This window comes from Rhinichthys klamathensis, unplaced genomic scaffold (genome assembly GCF_029890125.1).
Source record: "Rhinichthys klamathensis goyatoka isolate OS25496 unplaced genomic scaffold, OSU_Roscu_1.1 h1tg000261l_1, whole genome shotgun sequence".
Lineage (NCBI taxonomy): Eukaryota > Metazoa > Chordata > Actinopteri > Cypriniformes > Leuciscidae > Rhinichthys > Rhinichthys klamathensis.
Window position 1 is genome coordinate 1,283,294 of NW_026606782.1, and position 24,307 is coordinate 1,307,600.

At 40.1% G+C, this 24,307-nt stretch overlaps 1 protein-coding gene across 1 annotated transcript in view; it reads right to left on the minus strand.

Moving 5' to 3' along the window:
- Positions 1–585: 585 nt before the first annotated feature.
- The window catches only part of myripa (myosin VIIA and Rab interacting protein a), a 34,371-nt gene continuing 10,649 nt past the window's right edge, over positions 586–24,307 (minus strand). Inside the window, exons 2-16 of the mRNA XM_056267537.1 lie at positions 20,956–21,177; positions 12,737–12,873; positions 10,541–10,621; positions 10,283–10,380; positions 10,114–10,194; positions 8,939–9,064; positions 8,635–8,806; positions 7,892–8,475; positions 5,407–6,924; positions 5,176–5,235; positions 3,585–3,770; positions 3,332–3,493; positions 2,627–2,725; positions 1,215–1,275; positions 586–996 (exon numbers count right to left, since the gene is read on the minus strand). Of these exons, the coding sequence (XP_056123512.1) occupies positions 983–996; positions 1,215–1,275; positions 2,627–2,725; positions 3,332–3,493; positions 3,585–3,770; positions 5,176–5,235; positions 5,407–6,924; positions 7,892–8,475; positions 8,635–8,806; positions 8,939–9,064; positions 10,114–10,194; positions 10,283–10,380; positions 10,541–10,621; positions 12,737–12,873; positions 20,956–21,177 (3,601 nt within the window). The 3' untranslated portion in view covers positions 586–982. The remainder of the gene's footprint in view (positions 997–1,214; positions 1,276–2,626; positions 2,726–3,331; positions 3,494–3,584; positions 3,771–5,175; positions 5,236–5,406; positions 6,925–7,891; positions 8,476–8,634; positions 8,807–8,938; positions 9,065–10,113; positions 10,195–10,282; positions 10,381–10,540; positions 10,622–12,736; positions 12,874–20,955; positions 21,178–24,307) is intronic.

Sequence of the window (24,307 nt, forward strand, 5' to 3'; positions counted from 1 at the left end):
ACAGTGTGAGCAAATATAAAGTTTTCGTGTTCTACATGACTGTGATTCATATAGCTGACACATGGCTAGAATAATCTATAAATCTCACAGAGAAATCATGTTAAAAAATAAATGCAGGAAATATTTGGTCAGATGTGCAAAACATTGGCTGCATCCAAAATCGCATACTCCCCTACTATATAGTAGGTGAAAAACAGTACTCAGGCAAAGAGTACCCAGATGACATACGGTGGACACTTTACTATCCCATGAGGGGTAGGTCACATGATAATGACAACATGGTGAATGTAGTACATCCAGATTACATTCACACCGCAAACATTCATACTACATAGAATGTACTTTGTTAGAGGTCATTACATAATTACTTATTCAAAATAAGTACCTACTCAAGAGAGTATGCAATTTCAGACGCAGCTATTGTATATATCTACATATTGACAGTAAGAAATGAAAGGGATAGTTATTTCTTTCATCTGTGGAACATAAAAGAAGATATTTTAAGAAATTGTCCATAAAATGGAAGTCAATGGTAACAATTTGGTTACAAACATTCTTAGATTTCAGCATACTTTCTATAACAGGATTTTTTTAATTATTATTATTAAAAGTTTAATTGAATGATGAGTTTGATTCACAGTAATGGTCAAAATGCCCAAACAAAGCTCCACATCATAATTTTACATCTTACATTTACTTAGTTATTACATTTCAGTAACTATTTCGAAATAATTCAGACACTAGTATGGATGAGCGAGAGGTAATAAAGCAACCTGATCTAAGAGCTATGTGTTTGTGTAATATGGCATCACTGCATGAGCGATACATCAGTCATTTGAATCTATCCCACCACAGCTTGAGTTCATAAAATCTTTTCTATGACCCATGAGCTTCAAGGCACATGTGATCAGTGGCTTTTCAGGTTTTTAGTTACCGTATTTAACTTTGCGATGATGCTTGCTGATGTCTCCTTCTATCCTCTTTATGCTTCTTTATCTGAAATTTACAGATACAATGGGAGATTCAAATCATTGACAACATCAGATGTCTGCTTTCAATCCTTAGAATATCATGCAATGGAAATAGATGAAGTACATTTAAAGATGAAATTTCTGCAGAATGTTCAAATAAGAATTACACATTTGACCCTTAATTACACAGGCAACATCTTTCAAATATTTCAATGATCAGTATTGGTTATGATTAGCTCTTACCTTGTATTGGAGGTGCTGGCAGTCGCCTCCTCAGTTTCCGAGATGAGCTGATGGTTTGTGTCTGAAACAAAAGTATTATGACAGTGTAAGACAAACAGAACCTCAGATACTTTGATCTCCTAGATATGGACAACACAAACACATACTGCCATTTGTCTCCACACCCCACAGAGTGAAGTTGCAGGAAAGCTTCTTTCCCTCCTGTCCTCCCTTCACATTTGATCCTTCTCCCCCCACTTCCTTCCCTTAACACATCCTTCTCTTCACTCAATTCGCTTAGAAAGATTATATGAAAATGATAATGTTCTATGTCAATACAAGTGAATTAACAGTCACGTTTGGTATCATTTAAAATGTCTCAGTGCGACTGGTACAATGGTCTCATCTCCACAGAAGTAATGTGGAGCATTATGTATTTTTTTCTAATGTCAGGTATGCATCTTTTACTCTTTATCTCTGAGCATTTGATGTTATTGTATTGATTAGCTATGAATTGATTATGTAATAATTGGCATGGTACATTTACCTGACTAATAATAAACGGTTACATTTGCATTTATTCTGATTTACTCTGAAATTATTAACTCTAGTAGATTACATTAAATCCATAACACTACAATTCTACACTCAGGTTAGTAACAGACTAAAATCCAGCTTAGGTGGAGCAGAGGAGCACACCGACTGAAGTTTTAGAGATCCGACTAACACATTGGCATTAGTCATCTATACTTAGACTGTAGAGGCTAATAATGGGTTTTCCGTTTAGAACAACAGAGTGTTGTTAGACCTATCTAAATAGGGTGAGCCTCAACCTCTGATTATTATTTTAAGTATTATTCTAACTAAGTGTACGTGGGAGACCACGGCATGATTATACAAAGTTACCATTAAAAGTAGTTAAGTCGGTCAGCTTGGTTTTATGGTAACGGTCGTGACCTCTGGTTAGATATAGTCTAAATGTGTTCAGATCTATGGGGAATAAATAATATATTCTAGAATGAGCAAAGTGGAGTACGGACGTCTAGGATATTAGTCAATCGCCTCTGTCAAATGACCGAGCCTGACGAGCTTGAGGTTATGAGAGGTTATACCCAGCCGGTGTGAGACTCAAAGTGTTATAGGATTCCGGATGAACAGGTGTAATTTCAATAAAGAGTTAAATAGAATAATCAAACATTCACATAAATGTAATGATTGACAAACATCAATTAAACCTTTTTAATTTTTGGAGTCAAATGAAACAAAAAGGTAATTAAATTACTTTGCCACGCTGAAAAGACAGTAACGCAGTAAACCTTCACCCGCTTATGGGAAACTGATGTTGGACCCTTACAACAGTTATAGTCATAATGAATCATATGAGAATGTAGGAATTAGTATATAAATATATTACTTAAATATGAAGACTATACCTTGGTTTTTACAGTCTTGACCTTGGTAAATTGTGTCTGTGGAGTTACATTAAGACCTGCATTTTTCAGAGCCGCAATTCTTGAGGAAATGTCTGAAACCTGGGGGGAAAAAGCAGATTAAGGCAGGCAGATATGAAAATGACAGAATGTGTATTGTGTACAGTAAGGCTTTGCAGAAGACTGCTAGGTAAAATGCTATTGCCAGTTTTGGGACACCATGGTTTGTATGTTTGCTTAGTTCTATACAGTATATATAGTGTTAAAAACCTCGGGAAAGCTGGGTTTGGCATTATTCTTATATTCTTATTCATGTTTATTAATATTTTAATAATAATTCGTTTTTATATTTTCAGTTTTCATTTTAGTTGCTATGGTTGCTATGTGGTTTTGTCCTTTTTATTAGTTTTTTTTTAATTTTATTTTATATTTATTTTTATTACAGTTTTAGTTAGTACTTGTAGTGCTTCAACTTACCAAGGAAAAAGTTCTAATTTTCATTTAAGTTATTTTTACCTCATATATATATACATGTGTGTGTGTGTGTTTGTATTTTATTTCAGCTTTGTTTCAATTCACGAAAACTTCGTAGTTAAACCACTACTATACGGCTCATTAAGTGAAGTGTAACTGCGTCTTCACAGCGATGAGATGCTGCTGATGAGTTTCAGAAAGAGAGAGAGAGCACAGTGTCCAGGCCGAACACACCTGGAGCTCAGACTGCTGCACCTGGGCTGCTGCAGAGGCCACCTGGTCCTCCAGATGAGCCAGCTCTCTTTCGGTGGTGGATCCACCGATGCTGCGCGCACACTCTTCCAGATCCCCCAGTTCAGCCTCAAGCCCGTACACTGTACCTGCCGCCACATACACCTGCACACGGTGGAATCAATCAGAACAAACTGAGAAGCAGCTCATAATTCCCAGTGGCGTGACAAATGTTCATCTCAGAAAGAATCCATACGTTCTCCTCCAGTCTGCTAAGCTGCTCGTCCAGTCTTCTGGCCTCGGCAGGGGGAATGCTTGAGACGTCACTGCGGTCTGTTTGGCTTTGTCCGTCTCCCATTGATCCGTGAATCAGATCCTCAGTGGCGTTCAGTACTTTCAGCACCTCGGAGGTGATGCTGCGCAGTGATACAGCCGAGTACTTCTGTTCAAGATAAATACATAGAGGAAGGTACTGTAAACTTTACACACTAACGTTAACATGCATACGAATGGAAATGAATGGAGCATAAAGTCACACCTGCAGCAGCACAATGTAGAGCTGCGCAATTTTCCCAAAATCATAACTGTCAATTATTTCACTTTATATTGTAATCACAGTTACTAATATTGATTAATAAAATTAACATTAAAATATGTTTTTTTGTATGGGCCAACTGCATGCCATATTCTTTATGTGGGCTACACATCTAAAACTGAGACGTTGAATTGTTTGTATTTTATTGTTGTTACATGCAGTAAATCAAGACAGCGGCTAAACGGCTAAATATTGTTCTACCTAGCAGCATTAAAAGCATCTGTTATTTAAATAATAAATAAATTATATACAGAATAGCTAGCTAAGAGCGTTTTATGATTAGTAAAGCTGTCACTTTAGTTTGGCATGAGCTCACTATGTTTTGCACTATTGAAAAAACCCATTATATAACCAACAAACCTATGAACACTGCACAGTGAATCGATTGCCAACATTTAGGATAAAAAGATAATGCTTTGCTAAAAAATAACTGACATAAAACCATAATTATTATGAGAGACAAATTCTAGATTAAGATAAAAAGTCATAATTATGATCAAAAGACCTAATATAACATAATTATGACAAACTTTGACTTTTTATGTCCTAATTATGACAATCTCGCATAATTTGACTTAGTATGTCATGATTTCAACTTTTTATCTCATAATTATGACTTAGCATGTCATAGTTTTAACATGTTCTATTTCAGTCAAGAACGTCAGACGTAGTCGACGTCGACTGAATTGGAATCACCATTCAGTCGACGTCGACCACGTCTGACGTTCTTGACTGAAAGGGAATGGTGGGTTGCATACGCAACCAGGACATTATGCTTTGTATGTCATTATTATGATTTACCAAAGCATAATTTTTTTTCCTTATCTGGCAGAAATGAGCTTTCATACTTACAGTATTTACATAAATATAATGAGTTATAATGAGAGAAATTCTAAGTAAAACGAACTCGAGTTGAAAACAAATCAAAGCAGATTTAAACACCTCTGATTGCGTTCATTCAGTCAACCAACATATCTGTGATTTGTTACAATGCGCAACCCTGCAAAAACACCACAATATAAAGCCTTTCACCCAACTTGAATCCACGTTTTTTTCAGTGGCAATTATTTATTGATTAATTGTGCAGCCCTAACAGAAATTAAAATATGTCAAATGTAAATGTAATACACAGTGAGCCAAGAGATAGACACCAGATGAAAACTAAGAGAGGAAGGGACACATACAATAGCTTAGTAAATTATGAGTGTGCGTAAATGAGAGCATCCTATCCATATTAGCATACAATCATCACCTGCTGTAGTATACTGGAGATACAATTTAGGTTTTTCTCTTTGTCCAGCACGTGTGCATCCTAATAAAGATCAAAAAGAGGCAGAAGACATAGAATGAAATGAGAAGAGCTTCAGAGATTAATTAGCAGATGAAATAAAGCATGTTAGATACAAGCAGGTTACTGCAGCCTGAAGCGTTTACTGTAGTATAGTTATAGTTTACTGTAATGCGGTTATGGTATAGTTGTTACCTTGTAGATCTCCTCTGGTGACAGATATTCCCCCTGACCAGATGGGGCGCTGTGCTGAATTGTGTCCTTGTTCCTCTGCTCCTTCATTTTAACCACGTCACCTTGACTGTTGCCATCTTTCTTTTGAACTCTCTCTTCTGATGATGTGATGCATTGTTTGTCTTCTGTCTTCTCAGAATATTCCCTGCGGTTCTTTAGTGCCACAAATTCATTGATTTTGCCCTCTTCCTTCATTTTTTTTCCCTGTACCTTCTTCAATTGTCCACCAACAAAGCATACCTCAAATGTTGTCTTGCCATCCATGTCTTGTTCAGTTATATTCTCCTTCTCTTCCTTCATCTCTAGTTTCTCTCCCTCACTTCCCTCCCTGTCTAAAAATACCCCCTCACTGGTGTAAGCTTCTATGTTATCTTCCATGTCATCCAAAGCCTTCGCTACAGCATCGATGATCCTATCAAATTCCATGTTTCCATCTTCACTTATAAATCTATTCAAAGCCAGTTCAGAGGATAAGGCCTGTCCCCGCTTCTCAATATGATCGATCATCTCTGTATTCTCAGCTCTGCTCTGCTGACCTTCAACCACATTTCCACCATCTTTTATTTCTGCTTTTCTCTTTTCAGTCTGAACTTCTCTCTTGTTCTTTGTCTCTTCACTTCTCTCACTAGCGTTCTCATTTTGAGCATCTGTCTCTGCGGGTGTCTGTTTTTGGCTCCCTGAGCTCATTTCTTCTGACATTTGCGTCTCCTTCGTATCCTTTTGCTTACTAATGTCCTGCTCTGCCACAGTGTCCTTTTGCTTTTTCTCTGATCTCTCTTCTTCTGCTTTTTCAACCATCTTCTCTACATGATTTTGGGTTTTTTTGTAACGTTGTAATATTTTGTCTCCATCTGTTCTGTCATCTACCACCAGCATCTCAGTTATCATTGATTGATGTATGCCTTCATTTACAGTTTGATGCTCAAACCTGTCCAGTTCATCATCAGTGGAGGAAAGTAGTGTCTCACTGACCTGACTGGTCAACTCTCTGAGTTTGGAAGTCAGATCATCTTCTTTCAACATCTCAGTTCTCCTTACTTGATTTGTGGCTTCAATTTCATTTGATCTTTCTTTTGCAACAGCCTCAATCTTCAATAAAGCATCTCCCATGACTTCATCTCCCACTTTTGCTTTTGTTTCATCATCTTCATCCCACATTTGATACTCCAACCTGTCCAATTCATCCTCAGTGGAGGAAAGTTGTGTTTCTCTGACTTGACTGGTCAGCTCTTTCAGTTTGGAAGTCAACTGCTGATCTAAAGATCCAACCACACCAAGGGCTCTATAATTCGAATTACTAGGAGAACTGAGATCAGGTCCAAATGGATCAGGGGTCACAGCTCCAGAGCTCAAGATGTCAGGGGTAGCAGTGTCTGAAGTGTCATCTTCCAGAGCATGATCACATGGTCTTTTTCCATGCAAGTCTTGTTTCACATGACGACTCTTCACCAGAGAATCTGAGAGTTGGCTATTGGAATCCTGCCAATAAAGAATCATAGTCATGAAATATAAATAAAATAAAATAAATAAAAACAGAAAAAAAAAACAGAATGTTTTACAGATTTCATAAAATGTATTTTAGGAATGTTTAGGGATTAGCTACCATATTACCGTAAAATATTAATCTTTTTAATATATATTTATAATTGTATTCAGCAAGGATGAATTCAATTGCTGAAAAGTCACAGTCAATACTTTTACATTGTTGCAACAAAAATTATATTTCATCAAAGAATCCTGAATAAAAACGTATACATTTTCAAGTGTGATAATAAGAAGACATTTTTCTTGAGAACTAGCATATTAAAATGATTTCTGAAGATTCCTGTGACACTGAAGATTCAGTTTTGCCATCAAAGGAATAAATCACAATTAAAAATATATTAAATTAGAAAACAGTTCTTTTAAATTGTAATGTTTCACAATAATTTTATTTTTGTTAAGCATAAGAGACTTCTTTCAAAAACGTTTTTTTTTTTTTAAATCTTACCGACCTCAAATGTTTAAACAGTAATGTGTATATATAATGTCTATATAAAATACACACAATTAATTAATTCTGCATTCTATAGACTGGCCAGAAATCATTAAATGAATTACACATTTTTTATTATTTTATTCTACTGACAGTTTTTAATAGTAAGACATTTATTTTATTATTTATTTTATAGGTTCATAAATCTTATATTATAGTAGTAGTGGGTACAAAACAGATACTTTGTGAATTAAATAAATAAAATAAAAATTGTATATGTTTTGACATTTGTTTTAGTTCGGTACCAATCATTTAATTTTGGAAACAACACAGTATAAAGAGGTCTTTATATATGAAAATATATAGAAGTCTTTTTTATTTTTATATTATATGTCCTTGATATTAAAAGGTTTAAAACCCCTGCTCTAAATCAAAGCCAATACATGTTGTACAACAAACAGTCATTCTCACCGGTACAGCCAAAGACAATACTGACTGTCCTTTCCACTCTGCCTCCTCTCTCTTATTTTTCCTCCTTCGTCGTGATCTCTTGACCCTGCTGTCCTCTAGACCATCCTCACTGCTTTCAGCCCCTCCTGGGTTGGAATTAACATCCATGATGTTCGAAAGGCGGGCGGATGAGAGTCGCCTCTGTTCTAGTGGCACTTTTCTCTTCAGGAAGGGCAGCATATTTTTGTGGGACTTGGGCATTGGTCCATCCGGTCCTGATGAGTTCTCGGTGTCAGCATTCAAGGTGTGTGCAGTGATATTTTGTGCTTGTGCATCCAAAGGCAAGGTTGCTTGTCGGCTGTAGGATTCTGTGTAACTCAACTGCTTATTGGCAGACATTTTACGACGAAACTCTACTAGTGCAGCGCCATAGCCTCCATTAGCTTCGGGCTCTGTTTCGGAGCCCATTTCGTCGTAAGCTGACCCCACGCCAGACTCCCTTTCTAAGACGCTGTAGACAAGACTTTTGCGCTTAGTTAAAAGGCTCGGTCGAGAGAGCAAGTTGCTCTGATAAGCAATCCAGTTCCCATCAGGACTCTGTAACACTAAAGACATATACACAGCATTTAGACATGTATATAAATGGAGGTGATCAACAGTTTAAACAAGTAGGCTATACATTGTTTTAAAATCCCTCTGTTGTAAGCAAGAATCATTAATTAACTGATTAAGAATCATAATATGGATTAAGTCAAGGATCTAACTGGAATTGTCCAGTCGGTCAACACTCCTCCAGCTAGGCATGGCCTGGACAGGCATCGTTTCTTCTTTCTTCATTTCCAGAGCATGACTTTTAGAAGCTGAAGGCCTTGACCCAGTGTTAGCATGCTGGTCTCTTTTCTCATCAGTCAAGAGACAGAAAGCTGAGTAAGACCTCTAGGGGGAAAGGAGAAGCAAAAGAGCAATACAAAAGCATTACAGAGTCAGTGCATTCAATAGTGCATCTCAAAAGTGACCAAAATTGCAAGTGATTGAGTCTTTGAAAAAAAAAAAAAAAGGCCAGTGTACCCAGAGATAAGCATCGAAGGCACTCTGGGTTTGATCAGGAGAGGTCCCATCATTGTTCTGGTCAGGCAACAGGTCCAGATTACATTCAGACTGAATCTCAGACGGATCCATCCTCCGGTGGACAATCTGTTGTTTAAATATTCCAATATAATCCGTTTATGCAAACATTGTCAATACTGATAAATAATAATATGATCATTTAAAATGTATACAATACTTTAAAGTTATATATAGTAAGTCATAATTATAACTTATAATTTACAATAAAACTATATCAACACAACATAGTTGAACATAGAAACATAGTCTCTTTGATGTCAAATCAAGAGTGTGAATATTTACAGATACCCAGATCTTGATACATTTAAATTAACAGATCATTTAAAATGATACATTTTAAAAGTATTGAAATGATTAAATAAATAAAAATAATACATAATTGTGCCTCAAAATATGCCCACCAAGGCTTTATTTGATTTTTTAAAAAACAGTACAAACTGTGCTATCGTGAAATATTATAATTTAAAATAACTGATAACTAATTTAATTATTCCAAAATGTAATTTATTCCTTTGATGGCAAGCTGAAATTTCAGCATCATTACTCCAGTCTTCAGTGTCACGTGATCCTTCAGAAATCATTCTAATGCTGACTTGGTGGTTAAGAAACGTTTCTAATTATTATCAATATTGAAAACAGTTGCTTAATATTTTTGTGGAAAACATGATCGTTTTTTTTTTCAGGAATATTTTATTAATGGAAAGTTCAAAAGAAATAACAAAGAACGTTAAGTTCTGTCATGAAGCTCTAAATGGCGCAGGCTAATAGGCCTTGCTCACAGCTGAGTGTGGTGTATGTATTGGCAATAGCAAGTCCCGTACTTGCTCTGCAGCAGCAGCAGCAGCATAGCAGATCTATTCAAGACCGCCAAGACCAAATATTATCTAGATTGTCATACCCATTACCATGACAAACACTCCGAGAGTTGTCAGGACAGAATTGCATTTATTTGAAATAGAAATTCTAACATTATAGATGTCTTTACTGTCACTTTTGATCGATTTGATGCGTCCTTGCTGAAGTATTACTTTCGTTAATGAATCACTGCACACTGAATTGTGGACAATGTAAAACTCTACCCTCATGAAAGGTCATTGCTGACATGTGTTACTCACTTTCTGTACTATTGTTTTGGCCAATTCCTCTATCAGCTCTGCTCTGTTCTCTCGCAGATAATGAGCTTCGTTCTGCTTCTCCTACAAAATAAAATGTCAAACAGTAGCCATGTCAAACGTGCCAATTTATCAAGAATGAATGAATGATCTTATATAGGGAAAGTCTTACTTGACTGTCAGTCTGGCTCTCAGCCTTAGCAATGGCTTCATCTATGGCCTCTTCTGCCACACGCATTGCCACACTAATAGTCTCCGCCATGCTGTGCTCTGGAGAGAGACATAATAATTAAAACCTTTATAGATAGAAAAATGCTGCCATATAGTTGCAGTGAAGTTTTTTCAAATATTCACTGAATGAAACTAATAAAACAAAACCATTGATATAACAAACCATTCATATCTAAATAGGATATATTTGATCACAAACCTTCACTTTGTCTGTAGAATGTGGAGTCACTCTCATACACGCTACTTTCATTGCAGATGCTCTCCTCATAAGTGCTCCCCTCTGTTGGTGCAAAACAATATTACAGCTCATTTCATCAAAAAAACTTTAAAACTCTTTATAATTTATCAATTTTCAGTTGGAGAGGATGTATACATTTAGATGTTGCATTCCATGAAGAAACACTTAAAGCCTGCAGCCTCAATTTCTGAAGGCATCAATCTTAAATGAAATAGAACAGGGATAGGCAACGTCGATCCTGGAGTGCCGCTGTCCTGCAGAGTTTAGCTCCAACCCTAATCAAACACACCTGAGCAAGCTAATCAATGTCTTCAGGATTACTAATGCTAAAGGCAGGCGAGTTTATATCAGGGTTGGAGCTAAACTCTGCAGGACAGCGGCGGTGCCTATCCCTCAAATAGAACATCCACAAAATAAAATCTGTCGGTTTCTAGTTTTTCCTAATATACTTTTTTTCCATTAGTAAAATATTATTCTCAATATTGATAAGCTAGGACACAAGTGGAATATAGAGATTGGCTCAATATGAAAAAGGAAAGATTAAGTATAACGATTTGCATCACACATTTCTGTTGTTGTTGTTCTTGTTGTTGACAAGCGCTTCCTGAGAGATTCGACAGCACTTCCAGCTGCGACACATGATTTACTAGTCGGAGTCGACGGGTTTCTCTCACTCTGACAGACCCTGTCTCAGTCTCAGAGAGCAGTCGGATGACAAATCATTTGATGGGTAACTACTGACATATCAATATGGCCTCAGCTCCACATAGAGCCCTGTAAAGTGCTTTCCTTGATCCGGTGAAGGTCAAACTGCCTCTGAAGTCACCTGCTACCCCTTTACAATGAGCCAATGTTTACGCCTACACTCTACTGCGGAGAGCAAATCAAAGTAATGTTATAAATCTAGCTTTTTCTATGAGATAAAGCTGAAGACTGATGTTGCAGCTTAAAAACCTATCCTATAATGCTATAAGCTTATTGCTCCATTCTTAGCACTTGTCCGACATTAAACTCAAACAGATTATCTTTCTAGCTTTTCTCTGCATCAAATTTTCAAGGCCTGACCACATGGTGCAGAGAGTTTTGTGGCCGAAGCTCTTTATTTTTCATTGTCACTGCAATGCTTTTTTTCTCTCTTCCACAGAGAGCTATTCTTCCTCAGAGGTTACAGGGGTCTGCTGAGGTGACAAACAACCACAGTCATGGTCATCCATTGTTAATGTGCCATTGGCCTTGCGTTTAACTCCCTTTCTCTTAATGGAGAAGACATTTTTTGTTCACAGACCACAGCAAAACTGAAACAGAGGCTGAGCACAGATCATAACTCGTTGTGCCCACAAACACAAGTAAAGGAGCCTTCGAGCTGGTGTGGAAGAAGAAAATAAGCTTTGAGATACTTTTTTTTATACTTCCAAACAAAGGTGTAGTGTAGTATATTTCTGGCTATTAGTTGCTGTACTTTCACAGTATATTTTCCAGTAGAATATTTTTCTACCACTTTAAAAATGACAACTGTATATTGTAGATAACTATGTATTGTGCAGGTTCAGATGTATGGATGGGCCTAATATTTTTACAGTGTGTTTTACTATTATTAAAATAATAGTCAAATCTGTTGCATTGATTTTTCAATTTCAATTCATTTATGATTCATTTCTTTTTGTGCTCCACTAAAGTTTTTAATTTAGGAAAGCGATTAAATGATTTATCTGATTAAGTAAGTACTAAGTAATGTAAATATACATATGCAATTTTTATTTAATATTTAAATGTTAGGAATACAATTGGGCAAGAATCCATCAGGTCTTTTTTTTTTTTATCCTGCTGCTGCTAAATCAGAGACAGAGGAGGTAAATCAGATTATAGTATCTCTGCCTGCTCTTTCCTTAACCCTTATGAATTAGTGCTAATACTGTAGATGCAAACATGAACAGTGTAAAAGACAGTGCTAGAGCTTGAAGGACAATCCAAAACTGAAATATCCTCCGGATGCAGATGGTATTTGAAATGGAGAAACTCTTACAAATTTGCAACATGTAAACAGCTCTTTTAACTCCAAAACATAGCAAATATATACCAAAATACATTATAAAATGTCAGTGTGAAAACATCCTTTATTTTAAAGGAAGGTCATACAAAAGTCCAGATGGCGAGTACCTGTAGGCTCTGCTAGCACTCCACGCTCGGCCGCATGCCTCCTGTAGAGGTTCTTTAACACTTTAGCACTGCCAAACCTTTTAAAACGCCTTCTCACATTATTGTAGAACCATTCCAGTGACTGGGTCTTCAGTAGCCTGAAAATACACAAACAAGGCCACATTATCGTGCTTATTTAAGCACATTCCTGAGATTTTGTTTACTTTACACTGATTAAAACCTTTGCTTTGACAATATAAGTACAGTATGTTGTGATTATGCAGAGTATGACATTTGTCCTATAATCATAGAAACAAGGTCCTATAATCAACAAGCGCATACAAATAATACATAGACAGAAAGGTCAGAGTAGACATGCACTTTTAAAAGCATGCTCAATATCAAAGACCTTGTTTGCTGTTAAGACTGTAATTATACTAGTATACAATTGTATACTAGTATAATCAGTATAACAGACTGCCCGAAAGACAAATATAGTAGCCCAATGTTGCCATGCCACTGATAGCAGAAGTCCAACAATAATCTGAATTAAAATGAGTATTTTTAGAGGAATTGTCTGTTGGGGACATATAAGATTTTTGTTTAGTTGGTATACACAGTAAGAAATGCTGTTAAAAAGACAAGAAAAAAAAGACTGCTTCAGAGTTTAAAATATTTATTTATTAAAAAAAAAAAAACTCTAAAAGCAGGACATTAAAAAAATCAGAAGGATCTTTATTATTGTGGTCCAGGGACCAAGCCAAAATTGTGTATAAATCAACAATTAAGTTAGCATTATTACATTGACAACCATGTTGTTATCATCTGTTTTTTTTATATGCAGAGAAATATGAGAGGTTAGTAAAGACAACACAGTGTTGTTTTCATGCTTAAAATAGCATTCTGCGTCCTTTCACCATTATGTACAGACTCCAGATAGCCCTTGAGGACAAATTATATTTTTCCCACAAAAAAGAAAAAGGCATTTTATTCTGTTAAAGGTGCAATGTGTACCATTTTTGAGTATCTATTAACAGAAATGCAATATGACATCCATAACTATGTGTTCAGTGGTGTATAAAGAACTTACTTAATAAACCGTAATGTTTTTATTACCTTAGAATGAGGCATTTATATCTACATAGGTGCGGGAATCCCCTTCTATGAAGGTCGCCATATTGTGACATCATGTTTCTACCGTAGCCGACAGCGAACAAACAGCGTTACAGAGCACGTTTCGTCACTACCTTGAAAGAGAAGCCGCAGGAAGCTAGAAGAAGCTAGTCATAAACACCGTGAGTAGTGACTTTTCCCTTGTCAGTGGTGTAAATATGTAGTTGGATTGTTTCATGTAACTTAATTCTTCTCCCTCGCTGTGTTATGGCTTTGCTATGTGGGGATAAATGTGCTGGTTAAGTTCGTGAGACAGCTGATTAGTAGGCTACTCTTGTCATTGACCGTAAAACAGTTACAGGAATCACCAACCCGTCGATCTTGGAAGCATTTTAAGTCGATATAGTTTCCAAAATCAAAGAAAAAAAGCCTATTGTGTGTAGTAAGTGGTGTGTAGGGGATGCGGAGGCGCGCGCGCTGTTACAATCACGTCATTTTTGCCGCACGCACCTTTGGGCTCATGCGGACGCGTCGAGTTTAAACAATGCTTTACGCTTTAACCAGCTCAGCCACAGTAACAGCTCATATTAGCCAGCTAAACTTTTACTACCCTGTTAGAAAAAATATATAGTTGCATAGTTTCATGTGGTTCTTCTCCCTTGCTGTATTATGGGTTTGCTATGTGGGGAGAAATGCCCTGGTTACGTTCGTGAGACAATCAGCTGATTACTATTATTATATTATGTATTAAGACCCTTGATCCTCACCTGAAACTTTATCCATGATGTGGTTTATAATGGACTGTGGTACAGAAACTTGGTTTACGCTGGCTATTCTCAGCTGTCTCAGACGACGATGTTTGTCCCGTTTTAGCCACCGTAGCTTTTACGAAAGGGAGGGGTGAGCGGTGGGCTGAGCCCTTAGTGTAAACTCGCAACCGAACCGCTAGATGTCGCTAAAAGTCACACACTGCACCTTTAATGGAAATTACTTGTTTATGCATTTATGTAATTGACTAGACAAAATAAGCAACATATACTGTATATAGGTTACTGCATACCGTATATATCTGTCTGTCTATAAACATTATAAACATCTTCTAGAGAGAACCGAGGTTACGTTAGTAACCGAGTACATTCTCTTACGAGAGGTTCTCTCGTACTGCGTAATATCTTACGCTAGGGGAACACAGTGTAAAACGCCGTGCGTGCTGGGATCCAACACCAAAGTCCCAAGGGCAGGTGCCCGGGGCTCATATGGTGCATAAACACCAGGGACTCACAGAGAGTCTGAGAAGAGAGGCTAGAAGCGTCATTCCCAATAAGTAGCATCCTAAGGGAGCTAATCACTGTTGCAGTGTTTCACACAGTCAGGGTGAAAATGTTCGGCCTGAATTGGGTAACAGTATGGGTCTTACTCATTGCCCATGGAGTTATTTTATCGATCAGCGAGCGGTGCTCAAGCGGTTTCAGTATTCTGAGCCAAAGCAACGGGGCAGACAGTACTGATCTTTAGACCGAAAGTAGTTTAGCATGTAAGGCGGGACCCTCTACGTTATAAAACCTTATAAATGTAGACGGGGAGGCCCAGCCTGCCGCCATACAGATATCCTGCAAGGTAATCCCGCTAGACCAAGCCCATGACGAGGCCACGCCTCTTGTGGAGTGCGCTCTGACACCCAAAGGACACTGCAAGCCTTTAGAAGTGTAGGCCAGCGCTATAGCATCAACTATCCATCTGGATAGCCTCTGTTTCGATGCGGCTAGTCCCTTAGAACGTCTGCTGAACGAAACGAAGAGCTGCTCAGTCTATCTGAAAACAGACGAGCGAGACACATAAGCTCTTAATGCCCTGACTGGGCAAAGGAAGCTCGCGACCTTTTCCTCGTTGCAAACCGGCAGGGCAGACAGGGAAATAACCTAAGCCCTGAACGGTGTGTTGAGGCATTTAGGCACGTACCCGTGTCTTGGTTTGAGTATGACTTTCGAGTCATTTGGTCCAAATTCCATACACGTCGCGCTTACTGAGATCGCGCTTGTAAATCCCCTATGCACTTCACTGAAGCAAGAGCCATTAGAAACACTGTCTTGAACGACAAATGTTTCATGTCTGTTAAATGGATTGGCTCGAACGGGGCACCTTTCATGGCTTCCAAAACCGTCGAAAGGTCCCACATGGGGACTGAAGGGGGTCTGGGAGGATTCAGCCTCTTAGCTCCCTTAAGGAAGCGGATGACCAGATCGTTCTTCCCCGGTGACTGGCCAGTCGCTGGTTTAGTAAACGCTGCTATGGCCGTCACATAAACCTTGAGCATGGATGGGGTTCTGCCCTTATCCAGTAGCTCTTGACGGAAGGAGAGAACTTCCCTAACCCCACAGTCTAGGGGTGAAAAGCCTCAAGCTTTGCACCAGCCAGAAAACACAGACCATTTTGAGGAATAGAGTCATCTAGTAGACGGGGCTCTAGCCTGCGTGATCGTGTTTAACACTCCCTCTGGGAGGTTAGTGGGTACCTGTTGATGGCCCATGCATGTAGGGACCACAGCTCCGGGCGAGGATGCCAAATCGAGCCCTTGGATTGAGAGATGAGGTCTTTCCTCATCGGTATTGGCCATGGGGCTGTGCTTGTCAGCTGCATCAGAACTGGGAACCAAGCTTGGTTTTTGCAGAGCGGAGCCACAAGTAGCACTGAGCATCCGTTTTCTCTGATTCGTTCCAATACCTGAGGCAGGAGCGAATGAATGTCTTCAACAGCAGTGGGACAGTCTGCGGGTGCAGAGACCATTCTCCTGCTGGAACATTGTTTCTGGACAGTCTGTCTGGTCCCAAATTCAGGTGACCAGGCACATGTGCTGCTCTCAATGAGCGCAGATTGTGCTGAGCGCATGCACATTGTCAATGTACGGGGTGCTAGGGACAGGTCGAACGGTAGGACTGTGTATTGATATGCCTGGCCCTCGAAGGCGAATCTCAAGAATCGCCTGTGACGTGACGCTATTTGTATTTGGAAATACGCGTCCTTCAGATCTATTGACATAAACCAGTCCTCTTGGCAAATCTGCACGAGAATTTTCCTGGTTGTGAGCATTCTGAACTGGCGTTTCACAAGCACTTTGTTCAGCTGTCTTAGATCTAGAAGGGGTCTGAGAGCCCCGTCTTTTTTCGGTACCAGAAAATATCTGCTGTATAGACCCCCTTCGCTCTGAGCTTGAGATAAAGTCTCTATGGCCCCTTTGCTCAATAGTTTCGCTATTTCGGCTCGAAGTAGATGAGCTACTTCAGTTTTTACCGTAGTTTCGACCCGTGCCGTGTAGCGGCGGGGACGTTGAGCGAACTGCAGCGAATAGCCTCTTTTTATAATGTTCAGCACCCATTCTGATACCCCGGGAAGCTTTGCCCATGCATTTTCATGAATAGCTAGAGGTAGAATGAGATCTGGGCTCTGGCCGCAACATAGTGGCGACCGGAGAGCTTCGGTGTGCTGTAACTTAAACGCTGTGCTTGCAGCATTTGAGGCAGGGGGCGCGCCGATCACGGCGGGCAGCCTGGCCGGGCTCGACTTATGGCAGTTTGCTGAGAGAGCGAGCGGGGCAAACCCTGTGAGGCTTAACATGTCTGTGAGTGAATGTGGGCGCGGGACAGCGGGCACATTTACTGCACTGAAAACACCGTCGGTCTGAGCTGACTGTATGTGTGTTGGTTTCGTTTTTACAGAAACTGTGGGACATGCAGTGTGTAGTGTTTGTGGGCACTGGGTTGTGGGCACATTCACTACATTTAATGCACAATTGACATGAGTCAATTTTATTTGTGCGAGCCCTGTACTGTGGTGGGCTGTGCTTGTGTGTAGGAATGAACACTGGGTTGTGGGCATTTTTATTACACTCATAACACCAACGACCATGGCCGGAATGCCGGCGGCCGGCAGAGTGAGAGCGCGCAATGCCGATACAGCCTGCCCAGCGGCAGTATAAGCGCGGCTGTGCATAGCGGAAGTAACGCGGCAAGCTTTAGAAGGTAGCACCGTCTCAGCTCGCCGACCAGCAGAGGGCGGGCAAAGATGGGCCGCTACAGCTTCTTCTACTGGAGGAAGAGATTGATATCCGGTCTTTAGCGCCGTCCACCACGAAGAATGCTGCTGAGACAGAGGTACGCACTCTGGCTGAAAAGGGGGCGTTCCAAGACTTCACGACTTCTTCATGAAGTTCAGGAAGAAAAGGCGCAGGCCTAGAAGACGGTGGAGCGCGGTCCCTTTGCAGGAAACATCCATCCAGTCGGTTGTGCGCAGGCTGCGCGGGCGCCGCCCACTCAAGGCCGAGGCTCGCCACGGCCTGTGAGAGAAGACGCATCAGCTCGGATTCAATGGTGGCCCGTTTCCCTGACGACTCGCGGGCAGAGGGGGGGGGGGGGGTCCACAGAGCTCGCCCAATCCTCACTGTCCGACACCAGCATAGAGCAACTGGCCTCCTCTACAGATGCAGCCATCTCGTCGTCATCAATGGCGGAAGCGGCGGCGGACGGCGGTCGTTGTCCGTCAGTGAGCGACTCGAGTGAAGCTGGTGAAGCTGGCGGGTGAACAGGCGAGCTTTCGCAGGCTGGAGACTATAGCGGGCGGAAGTGCAGACTCGGAGAAAAAAGCCAGACGAGTCCTCAGAGTCACCATGGGCAATAGCTCGCAATGATGGCAGCCGCCATCAGCGAGCGCGAGAGCTGCATGATCCTTACCCAGACAGGAAACGCAGATGACATGGCGGTCCCCGTCGCTGAGTGCGGCTCGGCACGAGCCACAGGAACGAGGCATCTTTAAAAAGACGCTGCTTTTTTAGATAGAGAGAGTGTGAGTCACAGCGGCGAACACACACACTCGGCAGAGTAAAAGGATATAAACGCCGGAAAGCGTAGCAGGTACGGCGACTGAAGGCGGCGAGATGAAGGCCAGCGGCTTCAGATGCAAAGGCTCGTCCCGCAGAAGGCTTTTCTCAGACGGCGCGGCTTCTTCACTCCGGATCCAGCGATGCGTGAGCTTCGCTGAAGAGATGAAAAATCAGATTATATCAGCCCATCGAGCTGTATTTATAGGCCCAGGCCACGCCCGTCTCGGCAGGACGGGATGCAGTGGGCACGAAAAGCCCCCATTGGATCTGACGTCACCAAGGGCCTCTCTCGATAGGCTGCTGCAGTTGCCGCAGGACAGCCAATAGGCACGCGAGTCGTCTTGCCTATGTCTGCATGCTGCCGCAACACGTTTTACATTCATTCAAAATTAAGGATAATTTTTGGTTTCAATATCTCGTGGAAAAGAGGTTTTCCCCTAGCGTAAGATATTACGCAGTACGAGAGAACCTCTCGTAAGAGAACTAGAGTGGATGCGTGTAGTATCAAAATTAAATTCCACTGATGGACATAATTTCTGTTCAAGTGTGAGTGTGTATGTATTGGTAGTAAAGAGAAGAAACAACCCTTTTAAAAATAAATAAACATGATGTTTTGTATAGAACTGAAAGATTTTTGTAGGACAAAAGCTTGTAAAGCTCTTGGGTTTAATTAAAGATGTCACAGCACTATGTATTCACATCACATAGAAACAGAGATGCACTCTGAAGGACAAATGCATTCCTAAAATGTAGGTTTAAATTGATTTTGCTAACCAGCAAGCATAAGAAGCACAAAAATAGTTTCTGTCTTTGAGTTGTATTGTAACCAACAGCACTCTGTGACATTTACAAAGGCTTCTGAGTGCATATCATGTCATGCTGTATACTTGTATTATACATAATTACTTTGATGACTTGAACAATGTTGTCTGAACCCCTTAATGGAAGTGCCTTGTTATAAACATATTTTCACATTGAAACTGTCCATTCACAGAACTAGTCCTGAACTCTTCAGGATGTTGTTTTTGTTGTTTCAGTGGAAAATAAAATTGAAAAATTGAGCTCTTTTCAATTACAATAGATTTAGTTTAGATTGATTTAGAATCACTGTACACTTTACTACATCATGGAAATTAGTTGATTTTAAATGCATAAGAAAATGCTGTATAAGAAAACCAGATTCAGTTTTCAGTTTACTAGGAATACACAAACATTAATCTGGCTGATATGCTATATTATTTTGTCTAAATATTAAAAATAAAATTAAACTAAATTAAAATAGTACTGTAAACTTAAAAGTGTACTTACAGTAAATCATACCTGTCAACATTTGGTTTTCAAAATCCGGGAGATTAGGCTACACGAGTTAGATTTGGGAATAAAGTGCGAGTTGTGAGATGCCAATCGCCTCCGTGTGTCTGTCTGGCCTCTGCATGCAATAACTTCAGTTGTGAGCTATCCCTAATCTTCCTGAAGCAACGCGTTACAAACTGTACTTCAGTTTCATTGCGGGGACACCACCTTCACCTGCCATCATGTCTATCGGCTCGCTTTCGGGTTAAACTTTCCGCGACTGCGCAACTGGGTTATAGGTTGCCAGGTTGAGGTGACAAACGGGTTGAAATTGTAAATGGTCTGTGGATTGTGTGAATATAATGCATTTAATACAATCTGGCAACTGGTCAACATTAGACAAACATATTGGTCCGATTATTCATAAAGGAGTTTGGGCCATGCAAATTACGGGAGTTTCCCGGGAGAAATAACAAACCGGGAGGGGTCCGGGAGATAGGGCTAAAAAACGGGAGAAACCCGGGAAAAACGGGAGTGTTGACAGGTATGCAGTAAATGTTACTACAAGTGAATTTAAGCATCACAGCATTATAAAGATTAAGATATAAAATATAAAGATTATATTTAGCTGTGTTATTAAATTGATAGTGTTTTTAAATATTTGCTTTAAGTGAGCATTAGATGATGGCAAAGGTAATATAAATGTAAAAATACTGTAGAAATGAGCATGCACAATTAAATATCCAATACTGACTAAAAATAAAACAATCTCTAATATCAACCAATAACCAATACGTTACACTATAACATTCATCCCTAGTTTTAACCCCTAATACCAACCAATAACAGAAGCATCATGAGCCTTTAAACTGCAGGTGTTTCCCACTTAAGCCCCCTGACAGAGCTTGCTCTCACTCTATCTCCAAACCACAACAGCTCTTGTTAGCACGACAATACTGACCTAGTCTTCTGGCAGGCGGAGCACAGCCAGCCTTTGTCCTTCTTACTGTAGGTGCAGCATCCCTTGCAGACGTTGTAACAACAGTCCAGGCAGGAACGCTTGGGGTTGAGCAGGAAGGTGAAGGGAGAACAGCAACGGATGCAGCAGCGCTCATTAAACCTGTGCTGCCGTGACAGCAGAACAGACCGACTGCCCTCCTCAACCAGCGCCTTCTTCATTTCACTGGAGAGAGAGAGAGAGAGAGAGAGAGAGAGAGAGAGAGAGAGAGAGAGAGAGAGAGAGAGAGAGAGAGAGATATAAAAAAGAAAAACATATGTGATATAAAGTATGCGACTCTATAAAAATGATACATAAGCTGATGTATATTTGTCTGAGTTTAAGCAGGACACATTAAAAACCATTCATAATTAATCTCTATGTAAGGCGGGCTGTAGTGCCCTATAAGTGGATCATGTTCACATGACATCTGCGTGTTGACAGATGCACTACATTTGCCCTTCAACGTCTTAAATCTGTCTGGATTTTCAGCCGTACTGCAGCCTCCAGAGATGAGAGCAATTCTGCAAAATTGCTCTGACATTTAGCGAAGAGACAAGAGACCCAATACTATTTAGTAGAACACTATTTGCAGCCAACCAGCACATACACACTTTGTTTGGATTAGGTCCATTAGATTTATGATGCTCAATTAAACAGATGTGCCTTTAGGATATTAATTCATCATACAGTATTATACATACATTACAGTATATTCAGCATATATATACACTACCGTTCAAAAGTTTGGGGTCGGTACGATTTTAAATACTTTTAAAAGAATTCTCTTCTGCTAACCATGGCTGCGCTTATTTGATTAAAAATTCAACAAAAATTAGTTATAGTATTAAATACTATTCCAGTGTAAATCAGCTGTTTTCTGTGTGAATATATAGTAAAGTGTAATTTATTCCAGTGATCAAAGCTGAATTTTCAGCATCACCAGTGTCAGTGTCTTCAGTGTCAAATGATCCTTCACAAATCAGTATAATATGAGGATTTGATGCTCAAGAAACATTTATTATTATTATCATGGTTGAAACAGTTGTTGGTCTGTCAGTTGTACAGTTTTTTTTTTTTTTTTTTTTTGGATTCTTTGATGAATAGGAAGTTCAAAAGAACAGCATTTGTTTGAAATAGAATCTTTTGTAACATTATACATGTCTTTACTGTCCTTGATAAATAAAAGTATTGATTTCTTTCCTCCAAAAAATAAAAATAAAATTCTCACTGACCCCAAACTTTTGAACGGTAGTGTATACACTCACCTAAAGGATTATTAGGAACACCATTACTAATACTGTGTTTGACACCCTTTCGCCTTCAGAACTGCCTTAATTCTACGTGGCATTGATTCAACAAGGTGCTGAAAGCATTCTTTAGAAATGTTGGCCCATATTGATAGGATAGCATCTTGCAGTTGATGGAGATTTGTGGGATGCACATCCAGGTCACGAAGCTCCCGTTCCACCACATCCCAAAGATGCTCTATTGGGTTGAGATCTGGTGACTGTGGGGGCCATTTTAGTACAGTGAACTCATTGTCATGTTCAAGAAACCAATTTGAAATGATTCGAGCTTTGTGACATGGTGCATTATCCTGCTGGAAGTACCCAGTTAGAAATTTTACGTTCCCAGAACGTTCTGAGAACGTCCCCGCTGGTGTCAAGGACGTTGCCTGGTAACGTTCCCACAACGTTCCCAGACAGACACGATGTGGAGTTCTTTAAAGGGTTTGGGGACGTTATTTGGAGGACCTTCAGGGAACATTCAGGATGTTCTGGGAACGTTTGGAGGACAATATTTAATTCAGAAATCCAATGTTCCCAGAACATTCTGAGAACGTCCCTGCTGGTGTCAAGGATGTCGCCTGGTAACGTTCCCACAACGTTCCCAGACAGACACGATGTGGAGTTCTTTAAAGGGTTTGGGGACGTTATTTGGAGGACCTTCAGGGAACATTCGGGATGTTCTGGGAACGTTTAGAGGACAATATTTAATTCAGAAATCCAATGTTCCCAGAACATTCTGAGAACGTCCCTGCTGGTGTCAAGGACGTCGCCTGGTAACGTTCCCACAACGTTCCCAGACAGACACAATGTGGAGTTCTTTAAAGGGTTTGGGGACGTTATTTGGAGGACCTCCAGGGAACATTCAGGATGTTCTGGGAACATTTAGAGGACAATATTTAATTCAGAAATCCAATGTTTTCAAAAACATTCTGAGAACGTCCCGCTGGTGTCAGGAACGTCGCTTGGTAATGTTCCCACAACGTTCCCAGACAGTCACAATGTGGAGTTCTTTAAAGGGTTTGGGGACGTTATTTGGAGGACTTTCGGGGAACATTCAGGATGTTCTGGAAACGTTTAGAGAGCAATATTTAATTTAGAAATCCAATGTTTCCAAAACATTCTGAGAACGTCCCGATGGTGTCAAGAACGTCGCTTGGTAATTGTAATGATGCAGCGGACGAGGAGAGATCCATTTGCAGGCTTTATTAAATAACAGGGTCAGACAGGCAAGGGTTGAATACCAGGGATATAAGCAGAGCAGAATACACACAATCAGAGTCCAAGAACAGGCAAAGGGTCGGGGCAGGCGGCGAAACAATCAGAATACAGAGTCCAGGCAGAGAGTAAGGCAGGCAGCAGACAACGAGAGGTAAGGTCCAGATAAAGTCGTAACAGGTAAACAAACACAGGGTACAAACGCTCAGAATAGTTCACTGGGAAAGCAATACTTTGCACCGAGTGAATGTGAAAACCAGGTATTTATGGTGTGAGAGAAACAAGGTGATAAGACACAGGTGAATGAAATGAGTGCTGATGAATCCGGGCAGTGAGTTATGGGAAATGTAGTTTGTGAGGAAGTGATCATAGTCTATTGTGGAGCGCCCTCTGGTGGCTCTCGAGGGCACTCCAGCTGATCGTTACAGTAATGTTCCTACAACGTTCACAGACAGTCACGATGTGGAGTTCTTTAAAGGGTTTGGGGACGTTATTTGGAGGACCTTCAGGGAACATTCAGGACGTTCTGGAAACGTTTAGAAGACCATATTTAATTCAGAAATCCAATGTTTCCAAAACATTCTGAGAACGTCCTGCAGAACTTTTAGGGACCAACTTAGAATATAATTTTTTTGTCCTATTAAGGTCTTCTGTTATATTTAAAGAATAAGAAGCTGATGCTTCTCCGCTTCAACCTGATTTGCAGGCTCTGTGTGTGTGTCAGGAGTTTTTTTTTATATACGGTGTACATTTTGCTGCCATTGTTGCTGAGCTTAAAACGTCTGCATTCTTGATTTTATAATAACAAT